Below are 22,594 nucleotides of genomic sequence, written 5' to 3' on the forward strand. Positions count from 1 at the left end.
CTGTGGTCGTCGTCAAATATTTATTCGTTTCTAGAAATGTGATGTTTTGAGATGCTATCAGTTTTTGATTTTCCAAATATTTGATAAACTTTTGTGTCTCTGTTTAGCTTAATGTCATGCCAGCTTTCTTAATAAGCAGTCACTCCTCTATGGAATACTAAGTGAAACTGAGCTACATGTAAATACTGTCTGTTTGTAATTGTGTAATGACAGATTAGTCCTGGCTGCTGATTTGATCTTGAATGGGAACACCTTGAATTGCCAATTTCCCATCACTTAAGAAATTTGAGCTACTTGCGACAGTTATGCATCATAATGTTGAAGTAAACATCCTTCCTGTTGTCAATAAATCACCTTTATCAAGGAAGGATTGATCTGCTGCAGTAATGTCTCCTTTATTGTTTAAGCATTCCTTACACCAGTCTGAACGTTTAAAATGGGGCACAAGCTCTCATCCTTCAAAGGGATTAGAAAATGCAATAACCATGTTTACTTTATTACTTTTATTCTAATGTTCCTCATCTTTGAAATCCCTTTTACACTCAGTCTGAAAATGTGTACAACAGCCATAGTGCTGTGTGTCTTTGTGGTGTACTCCTTCATGGCTGATGGCCCCTTTTTTCATCTGAATTGATATCACAGGTATATTATTTCAGAGTGCTCAGTGCTATTTTCCTCATTTTCATTTTCTGCGGTCAAAAACAAATGGTTTCTTTAGAACAGCCACATTGTTTAGCTATTCCTGTGAAAATGGTTTCTTCCCAAATCAGACTTGAAGCTGTATAAAGAGATAGCCCAACAAATGTTGGTAACTGACTGACACTTCCACCTTTATTGGGCAAGGGCCATGACAGAAGAATGTGGTTTCTGATTCTCAATGCACCCCAAGGTGGTAGGGGACAGTGTCGACAAGGTGTTCCTGGCCATGAGCATGAAAAGATTCTGGAAACGGCCCAATTCCCAAGTCCATGATAGCCACTCCAGTTCCAGAGTGCTCTTTCAGGTCACCGGAGAGGAGCAAGAAGAGGCGCCATCACCATTTGTGCAGTTAAGTCTTACTTTTCAAGGAAAATGCAGCACAGATCATGATCGTTGTGGTTGGAGTCAGATGATATTATTGCTCAACGTATCGATGGCAGAGGGCAAGTACAAACCTTTCACAACATCTTTACCCACACCTGTTTTGTACAAGGCTTTATGGTGAACAAGTGAATTGTCCAGCACAGCCCCTGGTCTGAACCTAGTCTCAGAGCCTGTTGCTCCCCCAAAGGACCATGTTGCCACATATAAGCCTCACCACTGCATGCCTAAGGGCTCAGTCACAAAATGTACTTTGATGTAACATCGATGAAATCATTGGCTCTGGTGCAGCATCCTCCCACTTCTTGCTGAGGAGGCTAAGGATCAGAAGGGGATCTGGAGGATGAAGATCAGAATGCAAAGAAGGATGAGAAGGAAGAGAAGTATCAGGATGACAAGGGGGAGGATAGTCTGCAGCAGTGGGACAGTGATGAGGAGGAAGAACATCATTGGGCGATTCAAAAAGAAGAGAAGAAACAGAAGAAGCATCAGGAACATAATGATTAGGAGGATCTGGAGGAAGGGTGTCAGGAGGGGTCTCGGGATCAGGATCAATAAGAGAATCGGGAGGACCATCATCAGGATGAGGTGTATCAAGATCAGGATGACAAAGAAGAGAATGGGCATCAGGACGACAAGCAGGACAAGAAGGAGAAAGATGTTGATCAGGAAGAAGATGATCGCAATCATGAGGAGGATGACGAGGATCCACTTTACACCTTGCAGAATGCCAGTTGTGCGGCTACATCCTCAAACTTTGTGTTAGGCACAGCTACCATTTCTACCCTTGACCTCGACTTTGGGGAATTGTGAAAAAGTCTTGCTATGGTGGTGGACACCCTTTTTTCCATTAATTGAGGCTGTAATTGAACTTATGATGATGGTCTAGTGCAGACCAGTCTTAGCTATATCTGTGCAGAGGGATATCAGGAGGTGGAGGATGAGGATCAGGACGAGAAGGATAACAAGGAGGAGAGGAATCAGGGGAGGCTAATCAGGATGTGGAGGTAAGCGAGAATCAGAATTGGGAGGAACAGGATCAGTGGCAAGAGGAGATCCAGATCCATTTTAGAGCTTTCAGGATGTCAGTGGTGTGGCTATATACACAGACTCTGAGGTGGGCAGGGCTGCCACTCCTTCTCTTGGCCCAGGTTTTGGGGTGTTTTGGGCTTCTTTGCTATAGTAGTGAATTCATTATGGTTGTCATCTCTTTCTGTACAAGGACACACTGATATAATGCTCAAGGAACCAAAAGTACACTTGGTGCCAATTTGAGGCTCTTATCGAACCTATGATGGGCCAGTACAGACTCAGTGCCTGCTGTAAAGAGGGATAGTGTACAAATACATGATGTGGCTCCAAAAGACCCAATGTTTCTAACATCTCGTCTGACCTCAGTAAGCCTGGTAGTGCAGCCTGCTCCTACTGGTACTCTCCCAATAGGTGTTTTTGCAGAGGCCAAACCATGTACTGCATGGGGAAGGAAGATTTTGGCTTTTATAATTCTGTCTCTCTGTGTAGTTAACACAAATTGCACTATGGGCCGGGCCTCATTCCAAGTTTGGTGGTAGTGGTAAACATCTGGTATTTCTGAATTCCAGCTTGGTCTGCCAAACCATGAGTTTCGTAACCAAAATTACTGCAAACTACCTCTTTATATATGGAGGTAATTCCCTTCACAAAAAAAGCATTTCTGCATTCAGTATTACACATGGGTTACACCACATTACCCAATGGAGTCACATGGTACTCCAAAATGGACCTGCCCCTTCATGCATACAGTAACTGTAAAGGAGTTTGGCTGTATTTCCAGATACAACCAAACTTTTAAGAATCTTATCACCTGGCCGGCTGCCCCATTCCTTCCCTGCCACCTCTGGCAACCCCTCTGGACAAGCCTCCATCTCGCGGCTGTCGTGCATACCGGAATGGCAGTGACCATCCTAAAATGGCTGCCTCAGTGAACTTGGAGGCCTCTTCCAATATGGCGGTCTCGCATGACAAGGAACATCCATTCATCTAGGTTATTTCCTCTAAGGCCAGTGATTCATCTTTTACAGGAAGCAGTGCGCTCCGATCAGGAACAGGGGAAGTCGGGTCCCTATCAAATATCGGAGATGCGAGAAGTAGCTTGTCTCGCAACTGACCCATGCTGCGGAAGTTTCGGAAGCCGTTATCTTTAGGTAATTAGTCTATTTCTTTTCTTGTGCTACATGGTTACTTTTAGGTAACCTTATGCTATGGTCCCGAATATCTCAGCCGGACACAAAACCCAGTCCAACACCTTGTCCCTTCGTCAGGTGCCTTACCTTGTTTTTAAAACCAGACTGATTTGTGTCCACTGTTTCTGTGACTACCAAGAGCACCAGACCAAGAATCCATTGGTGGTTACAATTAGGCTCAGGAATAAAAAGGAATGCCATGTGGGGAGGAAAAAAGGGATCCTTTGTGTATTTCTGGGCATTGCTTATGCCCTTGTTAACCTGCTCTTCCTGTATTCTTTCATCCTGCCCCAGCACCTGGTACCACAATTCTTTCAAGAGGCGCATTACATAAGCCACCTCTGCCCCAGTGCAGGGAATGGCTGGAGCTCTTTTATCATTAAGGGGGGGCAGGTTTTCCCTTCTTGTGGGGGGGGGTTGCAGGCAATTTAATCCGTGACTTCCAGGAGATCAGTGAGGTTCCACCGTGATCTGATCCAAACCCATAATCCGGCCATATGGCATATATTCATTCAGCCTTTGGGATGCAGCTGGTGAGACAGGCAAACCTCCCCACCCCTGATATGCAGGGACTGTTTCAATAGCCAATGTCTGATGTTATTAAAACAGCAAAACAAACCTTCTAGACAAGCGTTGCCAACCCAGACTGTGTGGCTAGGTTAATGGACCCAGCCAACTTCACAACAGACATCCAGGCAACATTTCTGGTAGTTCCCTTTGATGAGCAGAATTTGTTTGATACCCATGGAGGCAAATGTCTGGTAAAGTCAAAACATCTGAAACCACCTAAAAATCACCTGGCATGCTGGGAACTGTCTCCTACTTTTGCCACTATATTGTTTCCTCCATCGAGGATAAGGATATGGACAGAGCCACCAAGCCAAACTCAATCTATGTGAGCTAAGCAGGAAGGCAGGCTTTAGGAGTTATGGGTGTGGTGTGCAAGTACAGTTAACCGATGTGGCGGGTAGGAGGATGGAGTTGGACTCATGCTGGACATTCGTAACGGTTTTATTGAAATAATAAGAAAAGTGTTTATCTCTCCCTATTGCTATGGGGATGTTCTTAACCTGGCCAAACTAAGGGTTCTCATCTGTCACAAGACAAAAGCAAAATGTCCTCAGTCCAAAACCTAACTATAACTGCCCCCTACCACTAGAACTAATAACTAAACAAAAACAGCCAAAAGATATATCTTCTGGCAGTTCCCTTAAGCCGTCTCTCTTGAAGCTTTTTTTTTTCAGGCTTTCCAATTTGCACACAGTCGGATTTTGTCATGTGCTTACAACAAGTTAGTAGGAACTATGGATTATGATTCCCAGTGTCTTTTTCATGAGTTTATGCAGAGCTATCCCAGAGTGTGCAAGACCCATCTTGCATATGCCTTCCTCTTATTATTAGTCCATTGGACTTTTTCACTTTGAGTCTTTCTCTGTTCGGTTATACCCTTCACAATGCTGTGGCACCACCAGTCCTCTCCCCTCTCTACTGGGCTCCCCTTTCTCTCCCTTTGTCATTGCAGATTGATATTTGAACTTGACCCAGAGCGGTTTCAAATTATCTTACTAATGGCTTCCATGTTTTCTCCACAATTATAGTTGGTAACGTTCTCGCGGTTTCCTCAAGAACATATTCATGCTTTTTCGATGATTTACAATCCTCATTGCAGCTCCTTTTAAGTAATAGTTGTGATCCCGGTAACCAACCCATTCTCTCTTCCACCTCAGTACCTGTGCTTCTGCTGGGTGGATTCTCGGGCTTGGCGTCGACACGGGTCAATTTCCTTCATTACTGGTGGTCTCTCTCTGTTCTCTTGTGCGGACCCCCTCTTGGCATCCCGCTGTGCCAGTGTGGTCGGCGAGTGGCTGCCCACTGAGAGTTTTGTTTCTCCGGTTTCTGCATTGTCTGGCCCCAGGCCTGCCACGGCTTCTCCGTGGTCATGCCACCGCTTAGGATGGTCCTCAGGCTGCCATCCTGGCAGTGGTTTCCCCACTGTCTTTTGCGTCATGCCTCAGGCATCTGCCTCCGCCGTTCTCTCCTTTACCGGCTGCCATAACACCCACGGCTCCCCACTGCTCCACCCCTCCAAGACGTTGCTACGTCAGAGAGCTTCCCCTGCATATGTCTCTCCCTCCCGATCGCTTCATCCCAGTTAAATAGATGTGCGCGTTCAAAGGGGTGTTCAGTTTTTCTTCAGTTGTATCTGATCCAGCATTACCTGTAGCCAAACGAAAAGAGGACACATTATTGCAGAGAGTGTTGCTTGTGTAGGGAGTTCCCTTTGGGAAAAAGAGCCCTTTCCCCTAGAGGGAAGTCACTCTCAGGGAGGTCTCTAGACCTAGGGGTCCCACTTGTCCAGACCCCTAGGGAAGGTCTTAAGAGTGAGCTCAACTCCCTAGCCTCAAAGGGGGTTGCTATCCCCGTCCACCCAGGGAGAAGGAGTGAATACTCCTGATTGGTCACACCACCCATTGAACCTGCCAAATGTTAGGAGTCCATGTACAGATAATAAGTTATTAGGCCTTTAAAAGTCAAGTAAAGTATTTCACATAACACACGTGTATACAGATTTATGTACACAGATGATAATCTCAATGTGAGTTAACATTCAGTTTCCAAAACAAAGTTAAAAAGTTCAATTAAGTAAAGCCATTAACCTGCAGCCAAGTAAAGTGAAAAGAACAATGTATTAAGGCATAAACTATATACCCTGCTTTATAGGATTAAGGCTGACAACCTCTCTAGTACGTTGACCTAGTGCCTCAACAGAGTCACATTTCCTGGTAATTACTTGAGTGGCGGTAAGAAGTATCAAAAGTACTTCTCCTGCACAACCTTTGGCAAAGGCATCAGGTTGGTTAAAAATGTATTTTTAAAGCCCCATTGTATTCATAAGGTAAGAACGAATTTTAGGGATATTCTCAATCCCACCACCCTAGTCCTTACCCTGGGGTGGAGTATACTTGGCTAGAACTCCACCAATCAAAGCCAGGCAATACAGTGTAATAGCATGCGCTTTGCACCCATGCAATCCCTATGGCAGGAGGGTGGCACTAAAACAGGTAAGTACACTGTCACACCTTACTCCAGTTTTCTGACTGACCATCCTGGGATACTCGGTCGCTGGGGACACTTACCTTTCAGTTGGTCACATCAATGGAGTGCCAGGGGTTGCAGGTGCAGTGGCTGAATGTGTCGGGATTGGTCTGGCTATGTGGCCGTTCTGATCTCCATTTCTGGGATAGATCGGACAGGCAGGCAGGCAGCTGGATAGGCCAGTCATCTTACAACAGTGGGTCCACAATGTGAAGAGACCTCCAGGACACAGCAGAAGCAAGGCAGCACCAAAGAAACCCAGATCAGGGGGCATCACCGCAAATCGTGGCAGCGGTAAACGTTAAGCTACAGGAAGGCCCCTCTTCATCCAGGAGAACAGTAGCAGTAGGAGGCATGATCTTATGTCACATGTTTGAGGGCCTGCAGAGTACTGTGGCCTCTGAAACAAAGAACCCTTCTCAAAGGATGGGCATCCCACATGATGGTCTCGAGGTAATTCCACCGTCCACTGATGGCAGGCTTCTGGTAGAGGAGTCGGGTCAGGTTGGTCCTTCCAGTGCAAGGGTCGAAGCATTGGCAAGCATCTGTGATCGCAGCAGTTGGATTTGGCAATGCTGATTGTCACTTTGGTGTGGTTTTGGCTCCTGTGGATGATATGAGGAATGACTGCAGGACTCGCCTTTTAATTGAAATGTTGGCCTGGAGTCTGCCCCAGCCCACCAATGGGACTTACACCATTCAAACCATTAAGGGCTAACCAGTCATGGACAGCTTCAAATTCCATATCTGCCCAGCAACAGACAATCTCTAGGTTGATTGAGATCAGACTTTGCCATAGCCCATTTCCACCAAGTCCGATACACAAAGAACTTTGCCTGGGAATCCAAGCTGGATCCCGCGATATTTCATACCTTATATGGCTTTTCCGGACCTGAGAAGGAAGGAAGGAAGAAGTACAAGGAACACGATGTCCAAAGGACAGGGCTGAAAGCACATGGCAGACCCCTTTTGAGAATATAGCACTCCAATCGGTATGCAGTAAAGAATGATGGTGCATCATTATGCACAGAAAATGAGTAAAACTTGCTTCACTGCCACCAGCCTGTTTTAGGCTCATCTAAAAGGTGAAAACGATGTTACAGAAAACAAAGGAAAGGGCGATACAATGTTCCCATGCAGCACTTCACTGTAATGGAGTTGTGACAGGGGACACCTTAAGGGCTGACCAATAGCTCCAAAATAGATGGGTTGAGCAAGGTAAGTGAAGCAAAGAGACTACTTAACTCCAAAATCAGTTTAAGGTTTAAGGCGTAGGATCATAACTGGAGGTTCCTTTGATTTCAATGAGAGGAAAGTTGTAAAAAGCAAAATCTCTCCTTACAACTGTGATGAATCCTGCAGAATCCTCACAGAATCCCTACCTAAAGTCTCCTCCTAGGGGGCGTGGGGTAGGCAGATGCTTCCTCATCCTGACCCTGGGAGTGTTCATAGCTGGGTGGATCACCTGGGAGGAGAAAGGAGAGACGTGGTACTCATCGAAAAGGGATGAGGCATCCAAGATGCCAGAATATCTAGTAGTTTGTTGTCAGAGTCAGGTTTCCTTTCCTAAAATAATGAAAACCATTATGGTCAGTATAAGGATCAGAACACCAATACCCTCCCTTCTGAGAAGTATAATCTTTCCTCTGGTTTAAACGGTGAAACCAAGAAGCAAATGATATCTTCAAGTCCCCTATCAAGATGTATGTTTTGCAGAAAAAGTAAGTTAGGTGAAGTTAAAACCGAATTATGTGATGAAATAAAGAATGTGAATGTTGTGGACTTCAGATACCAGAATGTAAGAGGTACTGGGACGAGCAAGAGGAGCTTGAGGCCCAAAACTGCAATGCACTGTCTAGCATTCCTAACAATCTACACCTGAGTGGAAATGTGGATTATTTAAATCCCCCTATTCGTGTGCAGATGCGGAGGAGGAGATTGAGGAGTAGCAGTAGTATTTCTGATAGCGTCTCCCCTATAGCAACACCTGCCCAGGGCCAATGCAAATAGAAGAGGCCCCTTTACGTTCAATTGGAGCATCTCTCAAAACCAAATGATTAATGCACAGTATCTCCAAAGTTGTTATATCGCAACACTTTCTAATTAGGGCAGGTTTTTGTTGCTTGCTAGTAAAATTCTTATGGATTTACTTTCACTCAACATGGGGGCTTCCTTTATGCTTGAGTGCAGGCCTTTATGGGCATCTCCATTTACAGCCCAGTACTCCAAGATAGTCTAATGCATGGGGATTGGGGGGGGGGCTTGGCTTATCTTAGTAGATCAGTGCACTGTGGCAGCCAGATCCAAAATAGGACTGTTTCCTTGGGGAAATAGAAATTGAGTGTTTATGATGAACATTTGCCTTTCTGTCCTCAAGGAATGATGGTAATGGCGCACGCGCAGATAATTTGAGCTTGTGATGGAATGGGATCAAGACTTAATAGCTGGATCAGTTGCAAGCCACTCGGCTCTCGTTTCCCGGTCTTCCAGTCAGTGATCTTCGGTTGTATTGTATTAGCAAAACAATACGCCTGGGACTGTTATGCTGCAGCCTTCTTTTAATTGGTGCACATGAAACCATAAACCGTTTTAAAAGATGCCCTAAATAATGTGTATTCACGTATATAATCTATTTATTTTAAAATATCAAAGTCAAATAACCTTAGTTATGTAGGTGATATTAAAGCATTTGCACAATGCATTTGTTCGCAGTTTTCTTTTCTGCATGAATGCAATGCTTTAGAAATGTGCTCATCCATCTAAGCTCTAGGGATTCACTGGTGGCACCTTTTGAAATTACATACCATCAACCCATGAGACTAAGAGCACCAGAGATGCTCTCCTTGTCCTGGCGGATTCCCTTCATATAACCCAACATGTGCAAACCCCAACCCACATTGGGGAAACTTCCTTGACCCCTGTCTCTCCTCGTCCTCATAAAATGCCTTGATGCTTTTCTACTCGACTGGACAGACCATCCCTATCCCCACAACATACACCCTTCCTACTCACAAAGGACAGAGTACACTTGTATTCCTTTAACATGTTACGATGGAAGTACTGGAAAAGAAGCGCTTCAACCGGACTCTGCCGGCCCTAATCTTGACACCTTATTGGAAACCCTGAACCAAACCATAAAGGAGTTGGTGCTCATTCATTTTTATCACACGCTTAATCTAAGTGCGGACCGGGATTCGAACCTGTGTGTGTTCTTCGTGGTCTAGCTTCCAAGACAAACACGTTGCCCCTGACCTATCTCCTCAGCCTCCCTGGTTGTTACATTTGTGCACAAGACTACTTCATACCCGAGTCAAACCGACTTTTGGTAAATCCAGGTGCTGTCTGCTTACAAATGCACCATCTGAATACGTAAAAAATAATGACTAACTCTCAGCAGCCTAAGGACCTCCCTTGAGACACTGTGGTTTTGGTAAGGATAGCTGAAGGGCAATGTACTCTTTTGCAGAGCCAACACTAAGCTAACCAGAAATACCAGAGTCACTGGATGAATGCAACTCCATCAATAACTTCTTGAACACTAAAATTGACACAAATAGACAACACATATACCTAGCTCCTCCTCAGTGCCAGCCCCGGGTCTGCCAGCGCTCAGTGCGAGAATTTTCTGTGCACTCCTTTGGTTCACTAATTGACAGGAACAAGAACACACACCGTAATGGAGCCCCCTCCTGTTTCTTGGATTGTGTGTTGAAGGGCTGCGCCAGGCCGGGTGATTCTTTCTTAGGCGCTGGCACTGCACCAGTTGAACCAATGACAAATAAAGGGCGCTTTTCCTCCAGCTCACTGTCATGCAAACTTAAGTATCGGTCTGATTCTTACGTTTGCACGACAATGAGCTGGAGGCAAAGCGCCCTTTAGTTGCGTTGCAGGGCGGTGCCCTTGTGTGGCTGCACCCTCTGAGCGCACCTTGAGCCGGCGCTTCTCCTCTTGCGTCTTTTATCGATGCAGGGGGAGAACTTAGAAGGGGGACTTTGGGGCACAACCATGGACAGGGAGACGGGGTGTCCCCTCCATAAACAGGTATTTACTAGTGAGTAAGTAAAGCTATAATTCATGTCACTCTCCATGAGGCTTCACACGGTGAGTTTGCCCCCAGATGCCCCTTGTACCATTTTAAACACTGTAAAAGTGTTGAAAATAACAATCCAACGCGCGCGGCGCTCCAGTCCCCTTCCTTCTCCCCCCCTCCTTCCCCAGCCCAATCCCGCCTCCCAGCCCTCCCCCAGGCACCCTGATTGGTCTCCTGGCCACATATCATGAACCCCTCCAGGGCAGCCCTCTGCCCAGCAGCCCCTGTGGCTAAGGGCCCCAAGGCCAAGGGCGGCTCCAACATTGGCGGCTCCAAGATGTGTCTGCAGGTGTCCGCAGGGGACGCCAAGGAAGCCAGCCGCTAACAGACACCAACAATAACTGTGAGTGTGGCATGGGTGGGGAGTAGAGCAATTACTCTACTCCAGAAAACCACTGCCACTCTATCTTACCACCCAATAACATAGACTGCCATAATATTAGCATGTCCACACTTAGATAGAATTGTAAATATTAGCATGTCCACACCTAGATAGAATGGTGAACATTAGCCTGCGTTGCATCTAGATGGAATTATGAATGTTAGCATGTCCACACTTAGATAGAATTGTGAACATTAGCCTGCGTCGCATCTAGATGGAATTGTGAATGTTAGCATGTCCACACTTCGATAGAATTGTAAATATTAGCAAGTCCACACTTAGATGGAATTGTGAACATTAGCTTCCGTCACATCTAGATGGAATTGTAAATATTAGCATGTCCACACTTAGATAGAATTGTGAACATTAGCCCGCGTCGCATCTAGATGGAATTGTGAATGTTAGCATGTCCACACTTAGAATTGTAAATATTAGCCTGCGTCGCATCTAGATGGAATTGTGAATGTTAGCATGTCCACACTTAGATAGATTTGCGAACTTTAGCCTGCGTCGCATCTGGATAGAATGGGAACTTTAGCCTGTGTCGCATCTCGATAGGCCTTTGATTGATGGATAGCATGCCCCGCGCCCAGATGAAACTTGAAGGTTAACATGTGCCACGCTTAGAACTGTGAACACCAGCCTGCGCCGCTTCTAGATAAGATTGTGAATGTTAGCATACCCACACCTAGATAAAACTCTGAACATTGGCCTGCGCCGCTTCTAGATAAGATTGTGAAGGCCAACAAGTGCCACACTTAGAGAAGACTGTGAATGTTAGCATGCTAAAGGTCAGGTAACCCACTAACCAATATAACCTCAAACTCTGCATACTTATTTCACTCAAAAACTCACACAACCATCTCTCGCACCACAAGCCGCACGCACTTCACAACACTGCAACAACACATAAGCCAGAGCAACAGCACACGCGGACTGACACCGATCCAAGATCTGCACCAAAGGTCAGTATCTTGTGTAGACCGAGCTGAAGCTGCCAACAGAACACCATTCCTCTCACTATCCTACTCCCTCTTCACCTTACTAACCCATCCCACCTTATCGTTTACAGATCCGCCAGAGCGCCTGGGGACCAATTCCGTTGGTGACGGTGCGCGGTACAAATACTTTTAACATTTAACATGTTATGTTAGCATAACATTTAAAAAAAAAAAAAAATTGCATTCCAACTCTACAAATATCCACTAGATGGCAATGCGAGACAAGAGAGCAACGAAATAAAGAAAACTTGAGTTAGTATGTTGTCGCTCGATGCATGTCGAGATTATGTCGGCAAAAAAGCTTAAAGAGTAATCGTTACTTTTTGTGGGTGAAATATTCGTTATTTAAATGAAAAGGTGTTTTTCCATCTTTACACAGCTGTATGTAACCATCAGACTGACACCAAGCTGTTAAAATGACCACATTCGGATCCGCCTGCCACCTAGTTAATGGCGGAGTACTGCAGGGCTCCGTACTCCCCCTAGTGATTTTCAGCCTGTCCAGGGAACGACTATGGTTACTCGCCGATGATCCAAACACCTCCCCACACCAATGCACGGATGATATCCATCCGTATCGCAGAGTTAACTGCTCCAGCCCATGCAAGACCATACCTAAAGCTGAACAACTCCTCGCCACGAAATCCCTTGCGTTCAGTGTAGACTGTAACATCTCCTTCCAGAAACACAGTCCTGTCGACTTTTTGTCTCAATGTCCAACACATACACTGTTTAGGTTGTGTAATTAATCTACACCTCACTGAATTTGTAATTGTTGTGCTCATGTTATCCTTCACGGATTGAAGGGTATGTACTTGTCTTGTACTGTGATCCGGGTTAATCATATTGGGTAAACGCCAATGTGTCATATGTAAGATACTTGTTGCGAATTGATGAATGGTCCTGTACATTTGTCCTAAATTGAATACAATCTATGTTGTGTATTAAATCTTTGTCAAAAGGAAAACAGTCCAGTCCATTATGTGAAAATGAGTGGAAGTGCATACATCGGGTTCTGCGACCCTGTTCATTTGTTTTTGTTACTTACACACTCCTCCAGGAGCCAGAGCGTTGTAAGGGTAGAAATAAAAGTAACACGCAGGGAGTTGCACTAGTATACTGGACTACCATCCCGGTTGCAACGACTGTCTTCAACACGCCCATAGTTCCGAAAACAACTGAAGTGCCTGCTTACTAGGGAATTCATAGGTGTGACCTATATTGTTGTCTCTAATGCATGTACAGTGCTCCATTGCGTCCGAGCTAGGTGTGTGCGATTTTGAAACACGACGACAAATTTGCTTTCAGATAACGCTTCAGTTTTTCAGTAAACAAACACAAATTGATTGAAACCACATTACCAAGATTTCCTTCAGGATAATTGTCTTGCCATACTGATCCACTGCATAACATAGATTGTCGGCTGGGCCATGCCCAACAACATTGTCCGGTTTAGACATTAATTTGCTGTACATTCAGTGGGGTCTTCTCAACATTTGTACAACAGTGCTTTGGGAACACACTCAAAATATAGCATTAATTTTGCATGTATTTAAAACAGTGTGAGAAAGCATATATTAAAACGCATGTTCCCCACTTAAATGCGTACTGCCTGCCATATACTAAAAACTAAACTCCAAACTCCATGAATGTCTTTGTTGTCACGAGGATTCCATATTCTCGCACTAAATGCTGTACAATAATCTCAAATATCATTGTGGCTTGAAGCAAAATGAACATTACGTGTAATGCTTGAAGAATTAGCAGGAGAAATGCTTTATTTCACAATCTCAAAGGCAGATGCCAAAGAAAGAACCTTTCTCCCAAGTTTCAGTCCTCATGACTCGTCTAGGAACTACCAAGACACCTCTTCTGGATAAAGGCTATTTATTATGTCTGTCTCTTGCGGATCAGGTGTAGGTTTTAATTCTTGTAAAGTCTGGCTTTTTATCTCCAGACTTTGACGCCTGTGGATTTGATGCAGTGGTAACTAGCATCGCAGAAGAGCACCGTTGGCTGTTTTTACTTAGTCCTATGTTTTCTGTCACCTTGGCTTTTCCTGTCTCACCTGTTGAAGGTGTTGTTTCACGACCAGTGCAGACGATGAAATAACAGGCAATTGCACACTTCAGAGCTGCTAGTTCAAGCAACGACTGTTTGGATTGCTGCGGTTAGAAGTATGGTTGCAGCCATACTCGAGCTCTGACCATGATAACTGGTTGTGCACTTCCTCCAGATCTTTTGACCGCTTTCAGCTTTCTTGACCACCTCCCACATGCAGAGGATGTGAATGTGGCATCTCATCTTCCCCTTAGACGATAACGACCATCCACGTGTTTGTGAAGTGTGGGGCGCACACATTGTTTGTGAACTGATCTGGTTTGGAGAAAGCTTAACTGTGAGATTCTTGATATGATATGCCATTCATAACGTGCCTGTATGCTAGTGTTTCTAGGCGCAACAAGAAAAGGAAGGGGAAGGCAAAGGGGAACAAAACAAATGATCTTACTACGCCTTGTGTCATTCAGATCGTGCAAGTGCAAGGGAGAGGAGAAGTGCCGGGTGGGGGAGGAGAGTGTGAAGCAAAGCACTATTAAGTTCTGCCGGAATGGCCAGTTCTAATTAAGTGCAAGGAGGCAAGGGGCTGTAGGGGTTGCAGATACAATCCCTGGTGTGCGGTAGGCCCGGAGGCAGTGCATGGGGCTACTGGTCGTGAAGCAGCCTGGTCCCCATAAGGTTCAGAGGGAGGGAATTGCTTCCGGAACCTGAGGTTGTCTTGCTCAAGTTTGAGAGAGGCAGGGAGGCTGTACCCGAGGGAGGCACGAGCCGAGGAGAGAGATCTACCCCCCACTCTCTGCCTGGCGAAGCGCCTGACCCTCAGAGAGTTGGAGGTAGATGAGCGGGGGGCTCGAGAAGGAAAGTGCGTAGGAAGCGAGAGTTGGATGTAGTGTGACCCCAGCACCATATTCTTGAAGATAATATACTTTTTGGCCCAGTACCTGGAATGGGACTCGGTTCTTGTCCTTTTCTTCACATTATCTACCATGGGTGTAACCAAACTGGAATCAACTCAAGAACTCACATCCTGCCAGGATCATGAACATTTTATGCAACTGTTTGCGACATGTGGACAGCGTTGCCAGCAACTTGACTCAGGGCCTCATTACACGGAAGGCGGTAACCATGGCGCCATTAGCGCCATGGTTGCCGCCGGTACCGTACCGAGTCTGCCATGGTGAATGGCGGAATTACCGCCACATTCCAAGGTGAGTGGGGGCGGTAATTCCCCATTCACCATGGCACTTCCCCATTCGAGCCCCCATAGGGCTCAATGGGAATTGGGAAGGCAGCAATTACGGTATCGCAAATTGCGGTACCGTAATTGCCTCCAAGGTCCCTTTGCGGGGCCGTTCCTTAACAGCTGGTAAAACCAGCCGTTGAGGTCGGGTCCCGCAAAGGGATCTCGTAGTAAGGCGGTAGGGGATTACCGGCACCGGTGCCCTTACCGGTGCCGGTAATCCCCTACCGCGTTCCCTGTAATGAGGCCCTCACTCTTTTAGCAACCCAGAAGATAGTGAAGTGCAGTCTGTGATCTGTGTTTTTCAATAAACTATTCCTAAATATATGTTCCAGTATATTAATGCTGGTTCTGCCCCTTGTTACATTCACAGCATTGATAAAGGATGCAGATGTAGTTCTCTGTTGCTGGGTATTTAATGTTCCTGGACTGACAGCATTTTTTTTAAGGGAGAGAGATACCACCTGCTCTTCTGCTAATTCATTCACAGCCGTATTTTTATAAAAGCTTTAAAACAACCCTCATCTATTTTGCATCCAAAATCATAAAATCATACATTATTTTTAAAACTAGCCTTTTTGGTGGACTTCACTTCTTAAAATATTAGATTTACAGCTAAAGAAGTGTGTAAGCTATGTGCGCTGGGACCCATCCCATTTTGCTTGGGTATTTCAAATGTACCTAGGCTTGTCGATTCAAATCGGTTGCCTTACAGACTGTACCTTTGCTAGCGATTCGCATAAAACTCCTAGTTTTGTAAGTTATCAGAATAATTACTTCGCCTCTGCCTGCCTTTCAGGCAATAATGCTAGTGTATCAGCTCTCTAGGTCGGATGTTCCACAGATATGTGAAATGGTGCCCTTATTTGTTAAGGTTCTATTTGGAGTTCGTCTCCAGTTTACTAGTGCGGGAGGCATATGCACTTCTGCTACTAACAGTGTATGACCTGCCCTTTGTATGTGGTAAATCAGGCTTACCCCCCTTCGTTCACTTTCAGGATTATTCATTTCTCAATTGAGTGTACATTAGGTCGTTGGGCATTTCTAGTGCCATTAAGGTAGTGTTCTTTTCATATGTCTGCCATCACAAATAAAACATGTTCTAATTTGTCAAATTACTTATCCATCGATAACTATTATCCCCAAGTCCTGCTGGTGTAGTTCTTCCTCCTTTTACTTTCTGATGTAAAAAATATTAGCTTGCTTGGTATGTCACTATTTCTAGCATTGGATAAGCATATTTAGCTTGTGAACTATTTGCTAAATGATTTTGCATGAAAAAATAACACATTTGCTTTTAGATGTGTGCAGTTTTAAATCCCAACAATTTTTGTAGTAAGTTCCACAGGCATGTTAATGGATTTGTTTAGGATTTAAGGTATATGTTTAAGTATGTATGTTTGTAAAGAATGCAAGACTTGTTACATGTGCATAAATATGACCTGTATGTGAATCTAATATCTAAGAAATTACACAAACAATTGTCAGTTTCTAATATTGCAAACATATAGGGGAAAGAATGTACCCTGGTTGACAAAAGGGAAAAGGAAACCATATTACAAAATATCAGTCATCTATTTGTTTTGTTTTATACTTTTGTGCTTGGACTGGAAGACTGACAGTACTTACCCAGTGATAGTCATTTCAATGCTTGTATCTGTTTAGAGTCGCATGCTATGCATCTTCCACCATCTAGTCATTGGTCCAGAGCATAACAAGTTATTTACATCAAAAAGTCAAATTAGGCATTGACTGGCGTTCCCGTCAAACTATCCCTACCCTATATGTGCAAGAACCCACAAAGCCAGTCAGTGCCTACTCCCTCAAATTGTTTTTGTTTGTTTATTATTTATAAAGCGCTCCACACCCGTAGGTATCTGGCTGCATTACAAGAAATGCAGTTTCTTAGTTACAGTACAATCAATTACATGGTATGAGACAATATAGTATAATACAACCCAAGTGTAATACAACGGCGTGTGGAGCACTTTACCACAGCCAGCCTTCTGGGCACCATGGGAAGGCTCTGAAGCTGACTCTGTGGGCACCTTTTATAGATAGGAGGCAATTGATTGGAAACCTTCTTGGTTTGTTAATTTGAGCTCTAGGGGTGGTAGTGAAATTCTACCTCTCCCGTTGCCTGTGGGGGGTTGTTGGGGTTGTGGGAAACCCTGGACGAAGGTTCAGGGAGAGGTTATAGATAGGTATGGGTCCGTTCAGTGATGAGGTTGTTTGCTTTTCTTGTTCTGCTTTCTTTTCACACTCATTTCTCATTCCCACGTGCACTCCAATACCACATTCAAGCAGTCTTGCTTTGCTTCGTTTCTTCACTTACGTGATGCTATACTTTAAGCATACCACAGTGTTGTGAAGTATATACATTCTTATGAGTACATTCTTCTGAGTACATTTAACGCAGTGTGCGATAAATCAACTTCCGGGGCATCAGTGGTCCAGGAATGAATATCGGTTTCTAAACCATCAATCAGCCCCACACCTCTAATACACCAGAAGGGATCCTAACAGATTGGAAACACAAGTAAATTATAAACCTCCTTATCCAATTTTGGTAACATGTACGGAACGGCAGGCTTATCTCTGCAAGGTCGTGGATCATTGTTTATTTGCAACACATCGAAAATACAATTATTAAAATGATTTAAAAGTATCTACTTTATTATTATTACAACAGACCGTACTAGCACACTACAAAATACAACCCACCCTGTAAAGGAACACAGAGGGCAGGCAGTTTCAAGAAGGAAAGAGATGCACTGTGGATACTGACAGTGTAGTCGGCAAATCAATCAGTCTTAACTGTTGAAGGTTATTTGGTTCCAGCAACAAGCAAGCAAGGGGTCGTAAATGTCAATAGGGGCCTTCACAGAAGGAACAGGGTGACAGAACTACAATGTACCTGGTGCTTCAGATGATCTTGATGCTTGACAGCATTGAGTCGGTTTCAGGATGCTTTGCAGCTCCTGTGACAGAGTTCAACACGGGAGACAGCTGCGGGTATCAGCCGGCAGTCAGTTCGGCAAGAGAGGCTGGACGGCAGGCTGACCAACACAACGGCTGGGGGTCAAGAATGATTGTCTCTGTGCTGGTTTGCGGATCTGGAAGGCTGGTTGAGATGTCTCTGATGGCTTTAGTGACTGCAGCCTGACAACAGTCAGTGGTGCAGCCGGTCATGGTTCGAGGGCTCGACTGTCTCAAAAATGTTCTTTAAAGCTGGACGCTGGTTGATGTTTGTTGTGGCACTCCTCCTAGCTTCTTCGCAGGGCTCGTTTCGTCCTTTATGGCGGACGGCTCAAAGCTGAAGAGAGTGTTTGCAGGCAACAACCTTGTCCTTTTTTCAAAGACTCTCTTCCCACCTAGGAAGCCCGCTGTCAGAACCTAGCAGGGCTCGCTGTGTGCTGGCTGGGTATCAGTTCTGGAGCTGGTGGATGGGTCCTCTGAATCTGGTATCTTCGTCTGCTCCCTGGGAGATATTTAGGAGAGGGGATCTTGCTTCCCTCTTGGAAATCGTGGCCTTCCTTCACTGGCGGAAGCTGCAAGGCAGACTGTACCTTCAACCAGTGTCCTTCTTATTCCTTTTGAAACTGTCGTATGATCTGCTAAGTGAGAGACTCAGCCCTCTTTTAAAGCCAAATGGGCACCAGTGATTGGTGCAGGCTAAGGCTACCTTAATGAACCAATCCTGGGTCCCCACCAACAATCGTCTGTTTTGTGTGAGGTCATAACCAGAGTGCTTTGCAACATGAAAGATAAGGGGTGACATGTACTACTAAGTCCCACCCATATTCCTGTCTGTTGTGGATCAAAGTGTCTCTCTGGTTAATAGAACTCTCGGAGACTCCTGATCAAAGCACAGGTCTCCATTGAGGTTTGTGGCGAGAACAGACTTTCTGTCTCCATCAAATCACATACCTCTTCCCTCTCAATGGGGGTTCCTTGCAGGGGTTGCCTACTGTAAACAGTTGTACCAAACATGACATTCACTACCCTTCATACCTCTGGATGTGAGCTAGCTTCAAACTGACACATTGCAAAACAAAGCGGTGTTGGTGTTTCCTGTCCCTTGTTAGTTCTGTGACCAGGCCTCTTCGCAGGCCTGTTTTCACTTAACTCTCATCAGTATGCGCTGCCACCACTCAGAACTTTGACAATAGAACAGGGCAGATCCATGGAGCCTTTAATATTTGAAATAGGTTGCCCATGGCCGGAGGAAGGTGTTGCCTTCCCCCTTCAGAGATGCTTTGATGCACCCCTGGCTGTCATATTCCAGCTAAATGTGACGGGGAGAACTCTGTCTGTAGGCTGTGGCCCCCCAGAGTACACTTGACTGTTTGTTGTGCTGCAAGCATGGGAAAATGTGTGGGGATTAGCCTCACACATTTCCTGAGGTTGATCTCCCATCATTCATTCTAATTACAAAATGTCAAAAAAGCCAGGCGACCGCACACTCCCTGTGCGGATGGTCAAATTCCTCACACAGTGAATGCATGAAGCTTAAGTCTTTGCTTCTCTTTTGGTCTCGTCTCAATGTCTCAGCTGGTGTTACTCTTCACACTTCTCCCAGATCTTGGGGAAGCATTTCCCTGCAGTCGCAAAAAAAATAAAAATAAAGATTAATCCAATTGTCCCTGCTCATAGCACCATCTTGGCCAATATGCGAGAAGCGCTCTACATCCCCTCTCCCACGGGTGCGCATACACTGATGCTCTCTAAGGGTAGTACCCACTATTGAGACTTCTCTCATTGAAATTGCAGGACTGGCGACAGCGGTAGAGTGTCCTGCTTTGAGCATACGCCAAAGTATTCCTTCACACTGTTCCCGTTTATCTTTTTAATGATGCGTGAAGGTGCACGTTTATCGTCCAACTGTTCTCCCGCAACTTGTTCGACGTGCATGCCTTCTGCGTTTCCCCAGTTTTGGACAGGGCAAAAAAGAGACGCTCTCCAGAATGTTTCCAATCGGAGATCTCTGCAGCTAGCAGCGTGTATAAGGTGTAACTGGGATGATTTTTTCTGGCCTCACTCCCAGACTGCCACCAGCATGTCATGCTCGGTATCGTAGTTCCCATCCTTTTTCTCAGTAAACCAACATTGAATGACTTTTCATGGTTTACAACCAGGTGAAACTTATTATTCCTGGCCACAGGGGTAGGGATGTAAGTACCCAGGGCCTGTCATGGCATTATTTGCATCCGTGTCTGTTGTTTCTTCCTGCCATAGTCTTTTTGGCTTTGTTAGGACTGCTGTTGACCAGACATTTTGGGTGTAGTTTGCCCCCTGACCAGATGGCTCTGTGTGCACTTGACAACTTTGAAGGGTCTTTCAGCCTTTTAAAGTCCAGTTGAACTTTGTACTTATTTGAACATTTCTGTGGCATACTGCGTTCATATTTTCTACCTTTGTTCCATATTCAGAAACAAAGTAGATTTATATACCTGGGTCCTAGAAATAAGGCCTCAGAGAGATCAGGTCGATGTTGGATTTGTGTGGAAACCTAGACAACACAGGAAGTGAAGCATACAACAAAGTCTTTAGAAGGTGGGTGTGAGCAGACATTGGCCACTGAATCCCGCTCTTTGCATTCCTTGTCGTTTGTATACAATTCAATAGCACTGCCTTGAGCAGCATTCCTCTGATTTCAGCATTTAGGAAGACTTGCGTTCCTGGCGGCTTGTTAATTTCTTTCACTGCCATTCCCAAGTCAAGCTGAAGACATTTAGTATTGAAGTGAAGTAGTTCCTGTGAGTTGTGTTCAATTATTGGGGTTTTACAACCTCAGTAAATTAATTTACAAAGCACATATGGATAAATTAGTCGCTAGGTCTAATCCAACAGGAAGTAGGGGTACATGCATACATCTGTACTAGATATTCAATGCATGCTTGTGAGTCTGATGCCTGGTAGCAATATTTGTGGGTCCCTCAAGAGCCTTAATGGGACCTACAGTAGAAAGCACACTGTGTGCTTGTCTGCAAGCAGTGCCCCTCCCCCATTATGGGCTTACTGGATTACTTCAACGCTTCTGTCTAAACAGCCTATTCCTGGAGGAGAAGAAAATACAAAGGTCTATAAGTATATACTGACAGATACACTACTTTCCCGGAACACTAAAAAACAGATGCATTGTGTCCCAGAAGCTACACTGAAGCCAGATAATGTGGGTGGATCATCACTGCTTCCCGGCTTGACCCCCGCAGCCTTGGTTTGTTTTGTTTAAGTGTATTTGTCATTTGGAACTGCCCCTGACTTGATCTTTTCTCTCTTTTCTTCCATCAGGGTAGAGAACAGGCCATTCAACAGGAAGAGTCTGACACCCCAGGTTTGTAAAGGAAAGTTTATGGATCTGGGGCTTTGTTGGCTGAGGAGATGGCTGTGGGTAGGAGACTCAATTCTGAGCAGGAAAAGGCCCTGGGCATTATTATGCATGAAGATATGATTGTAGAGTGGGAGCTCTATCCTGGACAGGAAGCAACCTTGGTCATCTTTCATGGATCTGAGTGATATGGTGGGTCCTGCCTCCTGATCAGGGAGGAAACGTGGCCATCACCCAGCAGTTGTGGGTGGTAGGATAGTGAATTTGCTTGGTTCCTGTGCAGGGAAGAAACCAGATCATCACTTAGAAAGGTGTAATGGGGAAAGGACTTGTTTCTGAGTAGGAGGGAGACATGGGCTTCATTCAAGATGATGTGAATGGCAGTGAGGGTTCTTTCTTGGAAGGAGTGTCCCAGGCATCACCAAGAAAGGGTGGGCCTTTCCTGCTTCCTGGCAGCAGGAGGGCCTGGTAAAGATGAAGAAAGGAAGGGTCAGTGGTAGAGTATGGCATCTGTTAGCAAGCCATTGGAGCAACCATATAAGAGTGGGAGCTGTATAGTTTAGCGTGGTGGCAGTGGCGAGGGGGATTAATAGACCAGCGCTCAGTTGCTTCTCAAATCTAGGTTTGCTCTCAATAAATACCAAAAAGAAATAGGATCAGAAGTAAACGCAGGTTAGTGGGTTGTTGCTGTAGGTATCTTGGAGTGAGTTTTTGTATATGGGGAACAAATGGGTCAATGCTGTAGGAAGGTGGGAGATAGTTGGTTGCATTGGGAAGTTGTAGGTGTTCGTCAGTATAGGAAAGTAGAACAGAGCCTGTTGTATAGGGAGGGGGGAGGGAGTTGGTCCATGTTTTTTGGAGATGGGGGTTGTCATAGGAGACGGGTCTGTGGTTATAGCTAGATGAGTGATCGCCAGCATTTGCAAGTGGGAGGGACATTGTAGCACAGGGAGGTCTGGCTGGGTCTATATTAGAGGGAGGTGTAAGAGTGTTGATGTGTAGAGGGAAGTAGGAGGAATCGGCGAGGGAGGTGAAACATTTCCGTAGTAGAGGGAAGTGGGAGAGTTCAAGGGAACCTGATAGTCACAGTGGTT

General features: G+C 45.2%; 1 protein-coding gene across 3 annotated transcripts in view; it reads left to right on the forward strand.

Moving 5' to 3' along the window:
* The window catches only part of RECQL5 (RecQ like helicase 5), a 1,190,108-nt gene that overhangs the window by 883,379 nt on the left and 284,135 nt on the right, over nt 1-22,594 (forward strand). For all 3 annotated transcript variants that reach the window (XM_069654764.1, XM_069654765.1, XM_069654766.1), the window contains one exon: nt 21,464-21,506. In XM_069654764.1, coding sequence (XP_069510865.1) covers nt 21,464-21,506 — 43 coding nt within the window. The remainder of the gene's footprint in view (nt 1-21,463; nt 21,507-22,594) is intronic.

Source organism: Ambystoma mexicanum, chromosome 3q (assembly GCF_040938575.1).
Source record: "Ambystoma mexicanum isolate Mex_15411 chromosome 3q, UKY_AmexF1_1, whole genome shotgun sequence".
In the NCBI taxonomy this organism is placed as follows: Eukaryota; Metazoa; Chordata; class Amphibia; order Caudata; family Ambystomatidae; genus Ambystoma; species Ambystoma mexicanum.